Source organism: Netta rufina, assembly GCF_964035555.1.
Source record: "Netta rufina genome assembly, chromosome: 5".
Classification (NCBI taxonomy): Eukaryota; Metazoa; Chordata; class Aves; order Anseriformes; family Anatidae; genus Netta; species Netta rufina.
In genome coordinates this window covers 31,771,690-31,790,213 of record NC_140128.1, presented here as the reverse complement: position 1 = coordinate 31,790,213, position 18,524 = coordinate 31,771,690, and the positions used below count along the sequence as shown (strand labels likewise).

General features: G+C 38.7%; 1 protein-coding gene across 1 annotated transcript in view; it reads right to left on the bottom strand.

The window, feature by feature from the left end:
• The window catches only part of SPTBN5 (spectrin beta, non-erythrocytic 5), a gene marked incomplete at its 5' end in the record, with an annotated part of 96,223 nt that overhangs the window by 14,274 nt on the left and 63,425 nt on the right, over window positions 1-18,524 (bottom strand). Inside the window, 14 exons of the mRNA XM_084286987.1 lie at window positions 134-346; window positions 3,315-3,501; window positions 3,671-3,927; window positions 4,454-4,591; window positions 5,904-6,050; window positions 6,686-6,776; window positions 7,853-8,025; window positions 9,466-9,543; window positions 10,556-10,744; window positions 12,625-12,787; window positions 13,421-13,542; window positions 15,092-15,205; window positions 15,850-15,964; window positions 16,699-16,817. Of these exons, the coding sequence (XP_084143113.1) occupies window positions 134-346; window positions 3,315-3,501; window positions 3,671-3,927; window positions 4,454-4,591; window positions 5,904-6,050; window positions 6,686-6,776; window positions 7,853-8,025; window positions 9,466-9,543; window positions 10,556-10,744; window positions 12,625-12,787; window positions 13,421-13,542; window positions 15,092-15,205; window positions 15,850-15,964; window positions 16,699-16,817 (2,106 nt within the window). The remainder of the gene's footprint in view (window positions 1-133; window positions 347-3,314; window positions 3,502-3,670; window positions 3,928-4,453; window positions 4,592-5,903; window positions 6,051-6,685; window positions 6,777-7,852; window positions 8,026-9,465; window positions 9,544-10,555; window positions 10,745-12,624; window positions 12,788-13,420; window positions 13,543-15,091; window positions 15,206-15,849; window positions 15,965-16,698; window positions 16,818-18,524) is intronic.

The window sequence follows — 18,524 nt, the reverse complement described above, 5'->3', positions numbered from 1 at the left end:
TTTACCAGATATGAAAAATGAGAACAGTATGAATTCTGCTCCTATCTCAGCACTTGCAGCCACTCAGCAATACAAGTATCTCTCTTTTTAAGCAAATAAAGACGAAAAGAAGTTTCTTACAAACCATCCCTACCTCAGTCAGGAACCGATGAGCCTCGTATGACTGCATGAGCCGCTGTCTCCTCTCTTGAGCCTCTGCCTTCAAGTTTTCTACAGAAGTCTCAAGCTCCTTCATATGTTCCATAATCTTGTGAGAGGCTGAGTGGCCTCCCCTCACCAGCTTCTGCCCTGTACTGAGCACTGCTTTGGTCAAAGCATCCCGACTGCTTATCTCATTCTCTAAATTCTGGAAAAAGTGAAGAGTAAAATGACAGACAAAAATGAGAGCCATGGAGATTTTTCTATCAGATAATGTAATTGTGCAATTCCATTATAAATCTGTTTTCTAAACACAAGGAAGGGTCAGATGTGCAAAGTCTGATTGAATACTCTGAATGGGAGTGGAAGAGTTTTTCTGGGTGAAGGAGCAATAAAAGAAAGCAAGTTTAGCCACAAAATTTGGACCTTGTCATGTACCCACCTCAGAGTGTGGAGGGAAGAGATTCTAACTACAAACTCTTACCTGTACATTCCACTGAAATATACCCACTTTCACTCACATTACACCACATTTCTTGAATTAAAACATGTCTAAAGAACACACGATTTATGTATATGCTGAGCAGTATAAATCATTTCCCAGGACCTTTCTAGAAGATGCAGCTTTACCTAACAGCCATTGTGAGCACTACTGAAATGCATAGTAACGGACAGCCAAGAAAGAGGACAAGGAAAGAAGAAAAATTACCTGAACCAGCTCTCAAAGACTATTTGAAATTAACATTTGAAGACTAGTAGATTTTCAAAACCATATGTATACTTCTGTATACCCCTTCATATGATCTTTGGTGGGCAAGGACCATGCCTTCAATTTTTCTGTGAAAGGACGTTCATTCTATGGCTAACTAAGCCCGAGCACCTTGAACACAAAGCAAACCCCAGCATTCTATAATTGTTCTATTGATTTTCTCAGCTATAAAGCAGGTGGTTTCAGAGTCAGAGTGCAGTGTTGTGGTAATGTAGAAGAGATGTCCTGTGGGGAGAGGAGCTGCTCTTTCAACTTAAGTATCAGGCTTGGCTGCAAGCAGCTCTGATTCTAATCTTGCCTTTAACTTCCCCCTATTAATTTCAAGACAGCCACTATGTTGTTGAAAAGTGACACCATATTTGACCCCAGCAGAACAGAATCCAGTGGCAAACATTATAAAACATCATGTACTGTGTGTTAATAATAAGCTAGCAGTGTGAAGAACAACTTTGCAGTTGAACATTTAGGAATACGTATTCACAGCACTGCATTTATATCAAAAGGAATTTTTAAAAAGGGGTGGTGGGGAAGTGAGTGGAAACTTTGTTTTCCAAACCAAGCAGCTATGTTATGTATGTTATACTTGTGTGCAAATGCACACAGGACAGTAATTTTTTTTTTTTTTTTTTTTTTTTTTACACTGGAACATTTCATGCACTATCACTTTTTTGGTAACAAACCAATGACTGATTTTACAAATCAAGCTCAATAAGACAAACAATAGAGGGTGGAACTAACAGCACATTTAATTTTTGACTAATATGTTACCTCTGACATTTGTTTGCCTGTAAACCAACAATAAAAAATAAATAAATGTTTAGAGACTAACTACTAAAAGATTCAGATTTAAAGCCTAGATTTTAATCTTGCTTCCAGGAGAACACAAAGCAAAATGGCCTTTTGTTATACAATGGTATTATGGTTTGTATCTCTCATTCTCAAAGTTTATTGAAATATTTTGAGACCTGGCCAATTAACACAAAGAATTGCAGCCTAAAGCATAACCTCCACTGTTCCCTAAGTTACCCCAAATATTTTCTCAAATTAAAACAGCTCAAACATTCCTTCCTTCCATAAACCTAGCCTACTTCCCTAACAGGTAAATAAACCCATAATATTCAGGAGTAATTACCCACATAGCAACATGCATACTTGTAATCATGATGAAACAAGCCTTTGCTCTTACTGTCTAATTGTAGAGTCACCAATTGCATCTCGCTTAAATGCAGAATTTTTACAAATATGAAAACTTACATCAGATACTAAGAAGGTTCAAGCAATTCAGAATATACCCACAGGTCTTAGACCGGAATGTTCTGGCAGACACATTTAAAACATTTTACAGTTCTTCATTAAACTGTGAGTACACCTAGGATAAATCTACTTTTAAAGAGACTTCATCCTTGCCCTAGTATGCCACCTGTACCAGTCTTGACCTTTTACCCTGGGGGCATTCCAATTTTTTTTTTTTTTTTTTTTTTTTTAAAGTTCAGAGTTTTATTTCTAGACATGCAGATTGCACCAAATGCCTGTGCCTACAATATTTATTTATACATACATGCACACTTCCTCCTTGTAAGATCTTCTGTCTTCCCCAGTGCTACTGCAGATTTTCCCCACTGGCACTTGAACTAGCACTTAAATGGGCTGTCATTTGCTAATATTAAATACCAATAGCTGCTGGAAACTTTTAGCATTTTTTTTTTTTTTCCTCTACACCTCGTGTTTGCAAGAGACAATGCTCCTTACTCAAAAACGATTAGAAAGGTAGTTGCTGTTTTAACAGTATTTGAGATGACAGCATTCCAGGCACTGCTGTCTCTGATGGCCCATCTAAACGTTGTGAAATAACTCAGCAGCTATCTTGAAAGTTACCACTGGGAAGAAGGTCAGCTAAGGATCTTATCATCCTGTTAACTCCCTCCCTCCACAGGAGAAGGAGCTGGGAAGTGGTGGTGGGGAGGAGATGTTTTTCTGTGAGCTCATCCTCAGACATCTGAGCAATGAGTTTGCCTGGATGTACTTAACAAGTTTCATAGCACATTTATTAGGACATCTGTTACTCAAAGAGGCTATGCTAGTATGCACAACAGTTCACAAAATCTAGTTCACATTGTAACGGCCAGTTTTTGAACTCAGTTTGCAGAAAGTGCCAGTGTGTCCACAGAAAAGCATACAGTATGGTCCCTACAGCTCTGCAATGATAAGCATGGAATCCCACATGCTGCTGTGTCATAGACATAGCCTTCAAAAAAATATCACTATTACCAGCCAAGGATAGAAGTTATCCCTGGCATCATGAATCCTGCGAGTCAAAGCACAGCAGATCAAGTTTGTCAGAGGCAAACTGAATTCCAATTTTCTCTCTTTGCTTCTAAAGATTGAGCATGGTTCTTTATGATGTTACCTGGTGCTTTTCCTGTAGACTCTGAACAGTTGCAAGGGATTGGCCATAATCCTTGGAGGATGCCATGGGGAGTTTCTCATGAACCCAAGCTAACTCCTCATCAACATCTTGTAAGAACTGGTATTGAAGTCTGCTTGCCTCCAAATTCCCACGTCTCTCATGCAGAGGATCACGTAGACTTTTGTATCTGCAGATTTTAAAGAGAACCTAATGAGGACTGCAGAGTAGTACAGGACGAATGCAAAAGGTTCTTTTCAGAATGATATAGAGAAAGAAAAAAAAAAACGATGCACGGAAGAAGAAGGCTGAGAAAAATAGGTAAACAATAGCAGGAGACAGGCCGGGCACTAACACACCTCTGCACCAGCTGATCCACTCTATCTTCTAGCTCATCGGCAAGGAAATGTTTCTGCTGCTGGAACTCCTGAGCTGTGTTCACAAGTTCTTGTAGTCGGTCCCTATGGCCAGCAATGTCTTCCTCCAGTTCCTCTTGTTTCTTCAGATGACTGTTCAGAACCACCAGATCATTGCTACTATATGGTGCTTTCAACTCATTTTCCACATCTTCCAACCATTTTTCCACATCCTCTATACTCCGCTGAAAATGAAGGGCCTGGGGACAAGCAGGACAAAGTCCAATTAAACTGTTAGGATATATAATACAACATACAATTTCAGCCCCTCTAGGTAAGAATCACATATAAATGCAGAAAAACTTCCCAGTGCTCAGTGACCTTTTCCCAGATAATGATGGCAGCCCAAATGAAGAGGATTCAGTCACAGTGAATACAGATACAGAGGCAGAGAACACCAAGAGCTAATCTTACTTGTTTTGTGTTGCACAAATACAAACGATGGACACAGGGTGCCATTTCACAGAATCAGTGATCTAAATCCTGGTCTAAACTGGCAGCAGAAAGGAACACAGCCTACAAATCCTTTCCCTTCACAAGAGATCCCCAGTTCTTCCCCCAGTTCCATTTGTTCAGTCCACACTTGCTAGTTTCTTTGCTCTGATGGTCTCGATGAATCAAGTGATTATCTGAAGTGACTCAGTCATACGTAAGATTGTGTAGCAAGGCAGCCATGCTACCTCTGGAAATGACACAAAGACCCAACCAATGGCACCCCTGCATTACCTTGTATGTATCCTGCAGCTTGGCCCGTTTCTCTTGGCAGCTTGCTAGCAGTTCCTCCCATAGCTCTTCCATTTCTTGTAGCCTAGACTGAATGGCCTCAGGGGCGTAGTGCTTCTCACGGAGCATCTTCTCCCCTTCCTACAGCAGAGAGAACCAAGTTTTCTTCCTTTGCTGAATATATCACAATGTATCACCTTTGCCTCAACAAACAAAGTCTACTGGCACAGCTATGTAAAAGGACAGCTGCAGCCATCGCTTTCTGACATAAGGAGGATGCAGAGATGAAGAAAAAGAGATAAAGGTAATAACCTCTAAAATTATTTGAAATGCCAGAAGAATATTAAAAGACATCTAAAGGGTAAAGAGAATTTTCGTTATGCAACAGCTACATTGCTTAAAAGCTGGCAGGGATCCTAGTTTGCAACCATGATTTTTTTTTTTATGATGTGCCATATTCCATGATCATTGCTTGAGATTGTCCAGCCACCTAGCCCTTTCTTTTCCCTTTCTTGCATGCTAAAAAAGTGAACCACTGCATGAGATAGTAAAATCTCTAGTTTAGATGGATGTAGTTTCACCCTTTAGTCCCCCTATCATGTCTGTGTTGTCTAAACATAAAGGATTCTGCAATACTGGACACAGGTGAGTATGATGAGGAACTTTAATGCTTACCTTTAATGCTTTACCTTTAATGCTTAGTTATCTCTTGCAAAATACAGCTAGTAAGCACTGTGCTGAGAATAAGGTTAATAAACATGTAACAGTCTGTCCTTCCAAACTTATCATCTGATCGCAGCTTCTGCCAAGTATCTGACAAAGCTTGTCAGACTTCCCTCATATCTCTCCTACTAGCATGCCTCTGCAAAGGCAACACTTGAAAACTTGTCTTGATCTTTTCTGTTGGATACAGCTTATCTGACTTGTTGAAGTTGTGCATCCAATCACCTAGGTTCCCTGCTGGAAAGAAACAGATATACCTCCAAAGTGTGATTCACACCAGAGAGAAGTTTCTAAAGTCAGTGGAATGAATCACTCGAGAGCACCTATCTCCTTCCGTTGCATGCACAGTGAATATAGATAACAAACCCACATTAAACACTAACAGATAAGTTGAAAGAACCCTGTGGGCACACAAATTTTTTGACAGACCAAACGAACAAGCTTCCCAACCTCCTCAAAGACAGAATGAACAACATCAGTGAGGGGGACAATGATTTCCCCTTGCTTGTTCGAGATCTCTAACTCAGTCTGCTTATAGTCTTTCACACCAGCTGCCCAGCCTTGCCATCAACCAGCTTCTGGAGGTCACCATCCTTGGAGGTCTTCAAGAAATGTGTAGATTTAGAACTTAGTAGCATGGTTTAGTGGTGGACTTTAGTACTAGTTTAAAGGTTGGACTAGATGATCTTAGAGGTCCTTTCCAACCTTCATGATTCTACGATTCACTCACAGATTTGATGGAGTCCAGGCGATTCCTATTGGCCATGATCTCTGCTTGGAAAGCCTGGTGCTTCTGAAGTTTGGTCTGTAGATTGCTTGGATCCTTCCAGCTATCATCCTGGGCAATGCTGTTCTTCTCATTGATCCAGGCAGCCACCTTCGGAGGGGAAAGAACAGAAATAGTAAAGAACTTCAGTATGTCTCAGTTCCAACCTGCCAGGCTCTCCTCTAGCATGTATAAAACACAGGATTAGTGAGTGGGGACACAAACGAGTTGCCCTTCTGTGATTCTGCTTCCCTAAGCTCCTCATGTTTTTCACGATGAGGTAACTCCTACACCTCTGTTTACCAGCATCTGTTTTCCTATACCTCTGTTTTCCAGTCATCTGGAAATGGATCTGCCTCCACGAGATATTTCCTATAGAGTGAGAAAGTGTGTGTGCACAGATGTGTATATACAGAAGAAAGGGCAATTACCTCCCTATTTCTACCCTACCATCTATATCTCACAAGAAAAGGACTTACATGTCTCTTCCCATGAATTATGATATAATGGCACATTTTGTATTAAGCACCTATTTCTTACAGATTTTGCTGTGCTCCAAATGGAGGGAAGCTGTGACTTGAAAAGTGAAAAATATTCCTTCACTCTTATCTTCATATTTTCCAATATAATCTATTTCCAGACTTGGTTCCTTGATTTTTCTCTCAGTAAATCCCTTCAGGGATTCAGACCTATGCAGCACAGTATGTTTTAAGAACCAGAATACCGTGAATCCTGTGTAATTGTACCTCATAGGAATTCTTCAGAAACTTCTGCAGAAGCCTTGATTCCTCTAGCAGATGTCTGCGAGCAGCAGCATTCTCCAGCAGTTTCTCTTTTCTGAAAGGAAGACAGATGTGTGAGGAAAAAGCCACAGAGTGATTTAGATAGTATACTGGCTTTTGATTTTTATCTCTAAAAAACACATGATCTAACACTTGGTGTCTAAGAGAGAACTGTCCATAATATGCAGCCTTCTATGATTCAGACTGTCAGAGAAGATGCTCAGGACACTGTAGGAATTTGATTACTAGCAGATAAATATGTTTAAAGTATGCACAAATTCTGTGTGTATGATACCTGCATCTAGGAATCACATTACTGCCTTTCAGGGGACAACTGAACATAAGGTCAGCTGGTTTCTATATGGAAAGCCTATGGGTATAATGGTATTCGTCACTGAAAATATCTGACAAGCCAAAGCTACGACATCCTTTCATCTTTCTTCCAAATGTGGACCTGCAGCACTTTATTCATGTCAAGACAGGCATGAAATAGTTTGATCATATTAATAATTTTCTGTGCTTGCTTTCACTGTAAAGGATTTCTAATTTCTTTCTGTAAATTTTACATACATCTCTTCATCTACCATAGAAATGAACATAACTACTTCCAATGCTAGTATTTGTTTAAGATGAACACTACGCAACATGCCAGGAAAAATAAAGTAATTCATACAAAAGGCCAAGATCTAATCAGAAAGAACTGCAAAATGCCCTAAAAAGATAATTTGAGCAGGGCTTTCAGATCAACCCACTAGAGCAGTGAAAAAGCAGTTGTGTATGAAATGACCTTTCTCAATGGTATTTAATGACAATGAAATATTTAATGGCACAGCAGGCCTCCGTGTGTTGTCTGCAGCACTGTCCCTATGGCCCAGCCAGGGTACAGAATTACAGGAATACTGCCTTTTTCTGAATCTCATCCCCCTTCTGCTTAACTTTATTTTGGAAGCCTCTTACTAAACATTAACTAGTCTCAAGCCAGTTTTGCAAGATCACAGATTGCAGTGGAAAGTCAAGTAAATGCAAACTAGTTTATGGTTCTCTTACAACATTTGGATATATTAGAGTCACACTGGAAGAATTTCATTGCAAACGAGAAGGGTGGCAGACATGGGAAGGGTTTTACTTCACCTCCTCAGAACGGCCTGGCATCTGTTGGTGATGTTGTCTGAGTCATAGTGCTTGTTCTGAATTAGCTGCTGAGCAAACGAAGCCATCTCATCAATTTTCTCCATCTGAGTTTCCAGGGATTTTTCAAACTGCATGTGTTTCCGCTGTAGGCTCTCCACACTAGACAATGAGTCCTGGATGAAATTTCAACAAAGAGAAGCTGCTTTCAGTCAAAGTTATTCCATCTACCACTGATAATGCAGAAGTTAAATGGCATTTACCCCACATTTGCAAGCTGTCAAGAAAATGTATTGGCCTTTGAATTTTTTTGGCATGGAATCTTGGGGCCTAAATGTTCCATGCATAGTCTGAGACTATCATTTCAGGGTCAAAACTGAACAAAACACTGGATGCTTTGCTGCTTCTGCTTACTGTTGTGCTTCATAGAGCATCTCACGCTTCTCGGAAGATAAAGCTGATCACCTACTCATAAATCAATCTTGTGACGGATGCTATTTTTGACAGCAAATATGGGATGCCAAACTGACATGGAAGTTATGTGAAAAAATGTCACAGAAAGAGATTGAAATTAGAGCTTCAGTTTCAGATCATGGAATTTGGAAGAGCTTAGATCCAGATTTGAATCTGAGGACTGGTGTCTGCCATTACAGTTAATCAAGAGACACATTCTAACTTCCTGTAACATTTGTGTGTCCAAAGCTTCAAGAGCTTTTTTTTTTTTTTTTTTTTTTTTTTTTTTAGCACCCCCTTGCACTTTTAATTTTAGAATCAGTGTCAAAATGTTGTTACTTTAATAAACTCTGCTTTATCTCTGCTCTAGAGAAAGCTATAAAGCTCCAGAAGAAACATTGTCTCAAAGGTCATGTCAAATGGGTCAGAAAAACATCTAAACTTCTGGGTGCTTACACGAATCATTGGAAGAGAAATTACTGAGTACTTTCTTTGCATTGCTGAGATAAATATGACTGGAAAAATGGGTGGCTCCTTCTAAGTCTCTTATACTTCAATGGAGGGACTGTAAATACATACCTCCAGGCTGAAACTTACAGAGACAGACACCAGCCAATAGCGTTACATGCTTTTTTTTTTTTTTTTTACCATTTGTACTAATTATGTCTACACTGAACTTTGAGATGTAATTGTAGCTTCTGCACAGACAGCTGATTTGGTACCTATACAAGGTACTGAGTAAAGCATCACAGTTTATATCCAGCATCCTGCATGGTTTTTGCACCCCATGCCTTAGTCTGTAGTTCCAGTTATTGCACTGTTACTGGTACCTGAAGAATCTAATTTAGAGTTACACTAGGTATGTCAGCAGTGACAGGGGTGACAACCTGCACAACGCTAGTAAATTTATTTGGGCCAGATATATTCAGTAAGAGAAACACAGTCTATTTTCTTTCTGTAATAGGAGCAGTCAGACTGGTTAATTACTCTTGGGGCTGAGCAACCCATCCTGTGTAAAGTATTGAGGAAGGAAATTTGATCCCAGATCATCAAGACCAAACAGTAACTTCAGAAGATGGAAGGTTCTGAGCACATCATCATACTTTACAGCTCCCAGTTCCAGCCTGATGCCTAAGAACATTATCATTTCTTGGAGCACCTACCCCTAAGTCTTCATTGGCTAGGAAAGCCTCTTTGCTGCTGAGCCAGCTCTCAGTCTGTTCCACATAGCCATAGAATTTCTGTATAGGAAAAAAAAGCAGTCATAAACATGGTGTAAAGTAGACTTGGGCAGAGTATACTGAAAAAAAACCCTAAACTGCTAGGGCAATTGCAAAAATTAACCACACAGCACTGGATGCTGGATGGCAATAAGCATTAGATGCTGCCAAAACCATGCGCGTAACAACTATTATTGTAGACTTCTCTTTTATAATATGACTGTTTGTCTAAGACATTGGATACAATACAAGTAATTGTAGCATGTTTGCTAATACCGTAGGGAGAGTGCTGTGTAAGGTAACTGGCCAGCAAACAGTACTGTAACATGGCCTGAAGTTAAGTAGAATGTAATACATAAAGAAGCTTAAAAGCAGCCCTTACCATATGGTCTGAGTTCTCATATATATGAAGCTTTTTAGATGGGACTAGTAGGACAAGCTGTTATTTAAGGTACTTGACATCTACCCATTGTAAGATCTCTGTTTCAGTTATTTCTAACTTTTGCCAACAAGTTATTTGGGCAGAAATTTTGTAAAGTGATATGATTATTTCAGGGATGTGTTTCTGGAAAACTGCAGCCAAGACAGTTCTTATGTTAGAAAAAAGGCCAGGGAAAAATACATTATTTTGTCCATGCTATATTTTTCTTCAAATAATTCTTTAAAAATACAAGACTCCACCCATGTTTTGGGGGAGGTTATTGAATTTAGTAGGATAGTGACATTCTATTTTTAGTACATGCCTTTTTTCAACTACATAAATGTTTGACCTAATTTTGCCAAGTTTTTTAACTTCTGAAAAGCAGATGAGCACATGTTCCATATAAATTTCTTTTTTTGATTTGTAAAGATGGAATTTAAACATATAATAAAAATCCTGTGCCTTCAGAAGCCTTCCAGAAACCAGTGTTAAACACTGGGTATTATAATTTCATCCCCAATAGATGGTAATCTCCTGTTATAAATGTGCTGTTTATACCAAGGAAAGTTGTCACTGGGATGTGCGTTCCCTGTAGAATGTCATTTTACTCACCTGTAAATCTTGTGCCTGAAACAGTTTTACATATTGCTCCTGCCATGCTTTGATCAGTTCAGACCAGGCTTGCTGTAGTCTGGAAAGGGACTGGTGAATCTCAGGGGTTGCATAGTGACCAGAACTGGCAAGTTGTTGACCATAGTTACTGAGAGAGTTGAATCTTTCCACTCGTGCTTCAATCTCCTCCTAAAATATATTACTAAGGTTGATGTCAAGGGTTTATGGAAAGCCAAGTATTCAGAATACAGGCCTTAAGGGGAAGAATATAGACTGTAACTTTCCAACACTAATATTTGTATGGAAAATCATTCATGTTTGAGCTATGTTACTGAAAGAGTACAGAATTGCCTAAGAGAAAATAAATGTGGACAATAAATGACTTTATTGCTCTAGGAACAACTGGTCTCCTGCAAATCAAAATTGGGATTAAATTAGAAACAGATCGGAAAATAGTCACGTAAATTAAAACAGTTTTGAACACCTATAATACTGTATACCCCACTGAGTCTTCCTACATAAAGGTGGTTCTTATGAGACAAACAGTATCTAGAATTTTTGCCCTCCTGCCAAATAAATTGGCATCAGATTATTACATTAAAGACACTGTTCTACTTCATTTCATGGTGATAAAATTAAATATTTAACTTTTTCACCTGGTCTGAGGAATGAGTTATGCCTGTATACTGAATCCCTGAGGTGAAAGCATTAAAAGCAACTATGAGACCTATGAATTGAGTATGGAATTCCTGATGGAAACCATTTGAAAATAAAAATAACCATGTACTGAATTAATACATTAACTCATAAACCATCTTAAAAATTATGGCATGGACTACTAAATGTCTGAAATTAGAACAGTTCCTTTTGGGGATTTTTTTGAGAGTGGTGATGGTGCTACACGGCTGTAACATACTTTTTTTTTTTTTTTTAAAAAAAAACTTAGATTAGTACCTGGTGTTCAACTGCAGTCTCCCCTAAGGACTATAGTTTGAGCCACTAACCTGAATAAGAAATAAATCCACTTTTCTTGTCATGCCTATAATTTTAGTTTAGTCAACCCTGTGCAAAAGAATACATTCCCTGGATTCTGCCTTTTACTGTGTGACTATCTCTTTAGAAAAAAGGGATTCCTTTACTAACAGATATTAAAGACCTAGATCTTGCTACTACCTAAATTTAGAATACATTTCATCAGTGCTTTGTTTTTTTTTTTTCCTCAAGTGTTTTCTATTGTTTCTAAAATTGCTGAGTCTGTGACATGAGAAATAATTGTTAATAAAAAGAAGACTGAAAGAGGAGGGTGCATCAGGTATTTGATACTAAATTCAGGTTTGAAAAATGAAATAGATTCTACAAACTAATTATGCTAGTGATGGGACCCACAAAGCACTGGATTTTCATCATTAATATTAGACATGATTCTGGGAACATGCCTTTTAGAAAAGGTAACATAACTGCAAAGAAAATATAACACAAAAGCTGGAAGGTAGCAATGATGCTTGTGAAAAAGTAAAGTAACATTTTTTCTAAGGTTAATTAACAATAGCACTCCTTTTAGAAAATCCACCAAAAATTTTAGCCAAATCAGTCTGCAAATGATTGTGTGGTAATTTGTACTGGGACATGAAATGTTTCATAACTGAAAACGTAGTACCATCCAATGGTAATTTACTGCCCCATGTGAGTCAATGCTGGTTTTATTTTCCTCTAAGGCAAATGGAGTTTGCATCACAAAATCTAGCTCAAAGCTAGATTGCATTTAACTTTTAAGTAACCTGAGTAAAGAGATCAGCACTGAGACTGAATCAGCTTTTAACCTACAGGTTTGGACAGCAGAAGAGGTGAGAGGAAATTTTGGGACTTTTTACAGACCTATCAACTGTTAAATAGCTCACGGGATAGAGTTCTGTGAGTTCTTAGGTGACTTCTGTCACTAACCTGTTACTGAAAACTGTCTTACCATAATATTGACAGACACATGCAGTACAATCTTGCTGTCTGCAGCATTTAATTTCTGTAAGGAAGAATTCCCAGTATATTCAATTGAAAGCAAGAATGATACTTGCCTTTCTCTGCTGATGCTCCTCAATCATGCTTTCAACTTCATTTAGACTTTTAGGAAGTCCTCCTGCTTCCATTAAACCTCTGATGTTTTGGATCCAATCTAGCATTTCCTTCATCTCGAAGTTAAACTTCTGCAATTGATATGAGGCCGCCAGCTTTTCCTTCCTGCAATGGAATGTGCTTTAGCCAACACAGAGTTGTCTAGTTCCTGTCCCCTCCCCATTTGCAGAGCAAGGTATCCTATGAGAAAGCAACTCAAGTGAATTCAAGAATTCTAGCTTTTCCTTGCAGCTCCTAACTTTCTTCACGCTAAACCAAAACTACAGGTGATGACTGCTGCCTTAGAGACAATAAACTCACCTTATTTTCTACCTCAGTTCATTAGGAAGAGAAAAGTGAAAACATTCATAGCTGTTGTTTCCAGAAACAATTCCAACTCAGGCCTAAGCCTTTCTTGTTTTGGAAAGATTCAAGAAAATACCTTCTAGAATCATCCAAAAATAAGTCTTCCAAAAAGGCTTCAAGACAGATTTAATCTGATAGATAGGAGTCATTTTAGTAGCGTTATTTTAGTGGAATAAGCTAGGAACTCATTGGACCAGCTTTCCCAAAGTCACATCTGTGGAACTTCTGTTGTACAAAGTCATCCTTGTTCCAATGCAGGTGTCTTAGCTGCCTGTATATGCTTTGTAATGGACCCTCAAAAACTTTTGGAAAAGTCCCTGGAAAGTAGAATTGTGACCCCAGGGAATAGTTTTGCTCCTGCTAAGAGATATTCAGACCACTAGAAGTCTTTACCTTTGTTTGGCCTGTCCCTGGAGTCGTAGCCAGTTGTTTTTCATCTCCTGTTGCTTCATAGTCAGTTTGTCATTTATGGATGGATTCCTTGTGGAAAGGCGGAAAGATTCCAATTCCAATGGCTGGGAGGAGATTTATAGTGGGGTGAATTTATGCCAAAAAGCTTATGTTTGTTCCTGAGATTGCCTTTCAGGACAAGTAGTTCGTTTTAAAATCCCAGTTTTCAAAAGTGGGTACTTAGATTACAATAGCAAAATATACAAAGAGATTTCTTATATGCAGAAAAAAACCATACACAATTCCAAGCAATCATCCAAGTAAGGAAAGATAACTGTATGTTGCAAAACACCCACAAATGCTACTTTACAATTAAGAAAGCAGTTTTGCAGAATGGTGATAAACATAGAGGAAAATGAAATGCTAATCATAACCTCTGGTAGCCTAATCTAACTAAGATAGGTAACTGGAGCCACAGAGATAGAGCACAAAGAAGCAACCAGTTTTGCCTTTCAGCAAAGGACTCAAAAATCTCTTGTATCTATTTCAGCTAACAGCTGCATCAAAACACCACTTTCTATGTGGACTTCTGGTTGATGCTGCTTTCATTAACACAGCCTGATAAACAGTAAAGAACACTCACCGAAACAGGTTTAAAGTTATCTTTCTTCTTCATTTTCATCAATTTGATAGTGCTATAGAATTTTAATTAGGCAGAAAGGAGAATATGCCAGGCTGTTTTTAATCCACAAGAAAAGCACAGATATACTTTGTAAATGGTATTCGTGGCAGCATTAAAAAACTTCCTCATCTTTCTGTGTTTCCATGCAGAACTCCCCCCTACAGCTTTACTGATGCTATCTGTGGAATGCTCACTGGCAATCACCCACATTTCATATGAGAATTAGCTAAGAAAGTCACAATGTGTGAAGGTATCACACATATCGTCACCATTTGCATACTATAGTGAAGAAAAGATTTAGAGAAATTTCACAAAAATATGTTCCTTATGAAAAGCCTTACTACTCTGGTCAACAGTGAAAACGGTGAGGTATTGTATATTATTTCTGCTATTGCAGTTCAGCTGAAAACATTCTTTTTTTAAAAAAATATATAATTATATAGGAACTCAGACCCATATTTAATACTCAGATGAGTCCTAAACCACGCAAAGTGGGCATTTTTCAAAGGCAAGAGCTGATTATAGATTATAGAGGGAATTATAGCCTAAGATTCTTGGGTTTGACAGCTATATCAGAAAACTATGTGCACTGTAGTTTTGCATTTTAGTTTTAAACAAAACCAGAGTCAGGATTTTGGTTCAAGTCAGTCCAGAAACTGGGAGAAAGATGGAATGCTAAATTTGGATTCCATGCTTTCCAAAAGACGATCCAGTCTGGCTTGTAGAGGAGAGTCGGCGAATCAACTAATATGTTAACAAGGGACTTCTCTTCTTAGATTTGGTCGATCATGAAGAATGGCATCTCATACAGCGTAAAGTACAATTAATTGGCACAATATTTTACACTGAGAATAAATCTGTGTGCTCTGCCATATGTACTGTTTGCTCATACTCATAGATCTGAACAATCACATTGATGTTTGCACTCTATTCCCAAAAAGCAAAAGGGAACTTTTTTTTTGTAGTATCCTCTGTACTTTTCCACTTCTTACCTCCATTTTGGACTTAATAACGTTGATTTCCCTCTCCATCTCTTCATGTCTTCGAATAAGATTTTCCACACTTTCTACATCTTTCCCATAATCCAGTGCTTGTATCAGTACACTCTGGAGGGACAGGGGGATGTGTAAATGGTAAAGATGATACAAAGCAAAAGGGTCATATCTTAATTATTTCAAATTGTTTCCTTCTTCCCTTCTTTTTATTGTTATCTGAATGTTCTTATTGTCCTTTTAAGTATTAACATAGCACTGTATGTCTGTGCTCTTTAAAGAGATGGAAAAAGAACTTTGAATACTCTCAATCCTGCCACTGAGCACTCACATGTAAAACAAAGGCAGTAGTGCTTCCCCGTGTTTCTTAATCTTTATTTTCTCTTCTTTTCTCATAGATGAAAATAGCCCAATATTTAAGTTGTGGAGTACAAATTTGCATAACTGTGCATTTCATGAAATATGGAAAAAAAAATATTCTCAGAACCCTAGCAGAAATGGAATTCTTGACAATGAAGAAGTATATTTGTAGAAATTGTTATAAAAATTTCAAACCAACGGTCTTGTAACTTGAAGGAGTTGTATTACATATTTGGCTACTGACTTACAGTTCAATAAACAGCTTCAGTTACATCCATGAAATCATTAGTAGAAATCATCATATAGCCTTTTTCTTCTATTAATCTCAAAATTACAATCCAGAATAGGCATTTTACCTCCATTTTCCCATATCAATTAATGTAAATCTGAGAACTCACCTTCTCAGTAATTCTCTCTGTGATATCATCGATTTCTCTGATTAAGGCATGAATCTCTAGAGCTCCCTCTAACTTCTTCCTGTATGCACTCAGGTTACCACGGAAACTGTTCCACCTTTTATTGGAAAGAATATTTTAGGGGTGTATTTCACAGGCGAGAATTTGCACAACTGAGTTTTGTGAAGCTCAGAACTAAGTAAAAGACTAGATTTCTGAGCTACAGTGTGTACTGACCCCCAGTTTCTCACAACAAGGGACACAGCATAGAGGTAAAGCACTAGTCTGACAAAACTATCTGGTTGTATTTGTTCCAAGTTTTCAGGATGGGATACAGGTTAAAAGCTAAAAAGTCCTGATGCAGTTTCCTTAAACTCTCAATAACCTTACAAGCCCTACCTTCACACTTTTGGTTCTTAGCTAGTGGACTGTGAAGTAGCAGAATCATAGAATGGTTTGGATTGGAAGGGACCTTAAAGTTATCATCCAATTCCAACCCTCTTGCCATGGGCAGGGACACCTTCCACTAGGTCAGGTTGCTCAAGAAGCAATACGCTTCTTCACCAGTGCACAGGGAAGTTAGTTTTCATGGACATAGTCTGTAAAGTGTGTCTGAAATACATAGTCTGAAATAGTATGTCTGTCTCCAAGGATAGACACATGACTTTGGCTCTGCTGGATCAGAAATCCTTCTGGCTAACTGCTCCTAGAGTTCTGAAAGGCAGCTTCAGTGCCTGAAGTTTGGTAGTCACGACACTAAAGAAATTGCATATAGAAATTCCAGCCTGCCTAATATACCTTATCTTCTCTTTCTGTTATCGCTTTACACTGAACATTTAAAGGCATACTCACTTTTCATTGAGCTGTTTCCGGCGCTGATATATTGTCCTTGTCTCTTCCTTGTTTTGTCTCTCCAGTTTCATGGCCAGGGCATTGATATCCTTGATGTGAGCATCATCTACTGTTGTCTCCTTCAAAGCAAGAAAAGGAACCAAGGTATGTGTTCAAAACGCTTGTGAATGAGTCTGACACATGCAAAACAACAATAACAGCAACAAGCAAGATGTATGCCTTGCTACTAGAAATTTCAGATAGCTCTTATATCGTGCTGTTGTTATCAGTCCCAAGTGAGTAGGCAGTGCCAGCAAGGAAGAACACTAATAATGATACACTGTGTAATGACAATACATAGAATCAGCAATGATCTAGGTCTAGATAAGAACTCTCAGAGCTTCATTTCTAAGACAGGCATTCTAGCAGGGGCTCATCTGTTGAGGAAACACAGCTACAGCTGTTAGTTACATAGGTGGCTGCCGTGAAACAGCTGATATGTGGCAGATTGTTCTTCTGTCTAAAAGGTAAGTGGCTTGTAGTTCCTCACTTTTTTTTTTCCTAGATAGGCTTCTGTTCAGAAGTTCCTTAAAAACTATACAGCCCTGAGAAACCTAGACAACCCATAAATCAGGTTGTAAGGTGTGTCACTGCTTTTTCTTCTAAAGCAACACCACTGTATTTTAAAAGGTATGCTTAACCTTTCAGGCAACTTGCTTCCAGTGTAGCATATGCACCATAGAAAGGATAATATTTGCACAAATACTCTGTACTGTAGTCGATAATTCTTCTGGTGCATGATGGATGGTCAACACTGAACACTGCTCCAGGATTCAAAAACATTCTTTATTTTTGTAAGACTAGTAAATCACAGGCTTAGTGGGGAGACATTAATCACTGGTGTAGTAGAAGCACAGCTGCCACATACCAGCAAATTTTTATTGAAGTATTTACTCCATTTGTATTTTATTTACGCTATATCCATACCAACATGCACATTTCCACATGTATTTCAGTATTATACACAGCCACAAAGTAAACAATAGAAACCAGAAGACAGACATATTACTTTTTCAGAACCCTTGCAGTCTCCTCTTCTGGGAGCTAGCAGCATAGTATTCAGAACATGAGTAGAAAATTTGGCAGCCATCAGCATGGGATAGTTGATCACCATCCTACCCTCACATATGTCTAGTTGGGGAACCTAGACTGGATGGATGTACATACTGTGCCAGGACCAGCCTGCTTCTCTTCATGTCACCCTATAAAGCATGGTATAATCAAGCACCAGCTATGACAATATCAGTCTCAGCTTTTTCTGTTAAGAACCATGTTTAAAGTAGTACAGGAGCAGTGGCTACAAGCTGGCAGAAGCTCTGCCTTAGTCAAAGGAAAGATTTATTTCTTCAGTCTTATGCTGACTAGGGTACCATGCTGTTTCTGTCTCTTTCACCATCCTTCTTTTTGACTCATACAACCTGTAGCACAACTCTTGCTCCCTCCCCTAACTCACGGTTCAGCTGATGAGGACTGAAGGGCCAATGAAGGCCCTTCACTTCCCTGATTCTGTAGTACTGAATTTTGAGTATTTTGGCTTTCCGCCCAGATCCAGTACTAATACACTGCCACAGGAAATCCTGCCAGGCTCTGGAAGGGGAAGCTCAAGGTTTTCTCCCAGATGCCAGGCATATCTATGCTTTTCTTTTGTGTAGAAGAGGATTTTCTGTTGCCTAATAGCAGAAGGTGACAGAGAAGATGGGAGCTGCCGTTACAGTAACTGGCAACTAGGATAACAGGCAAACAGGATAAAGAGAAGATTAAGAGAGAACAATAGAGTAAACCTCAGT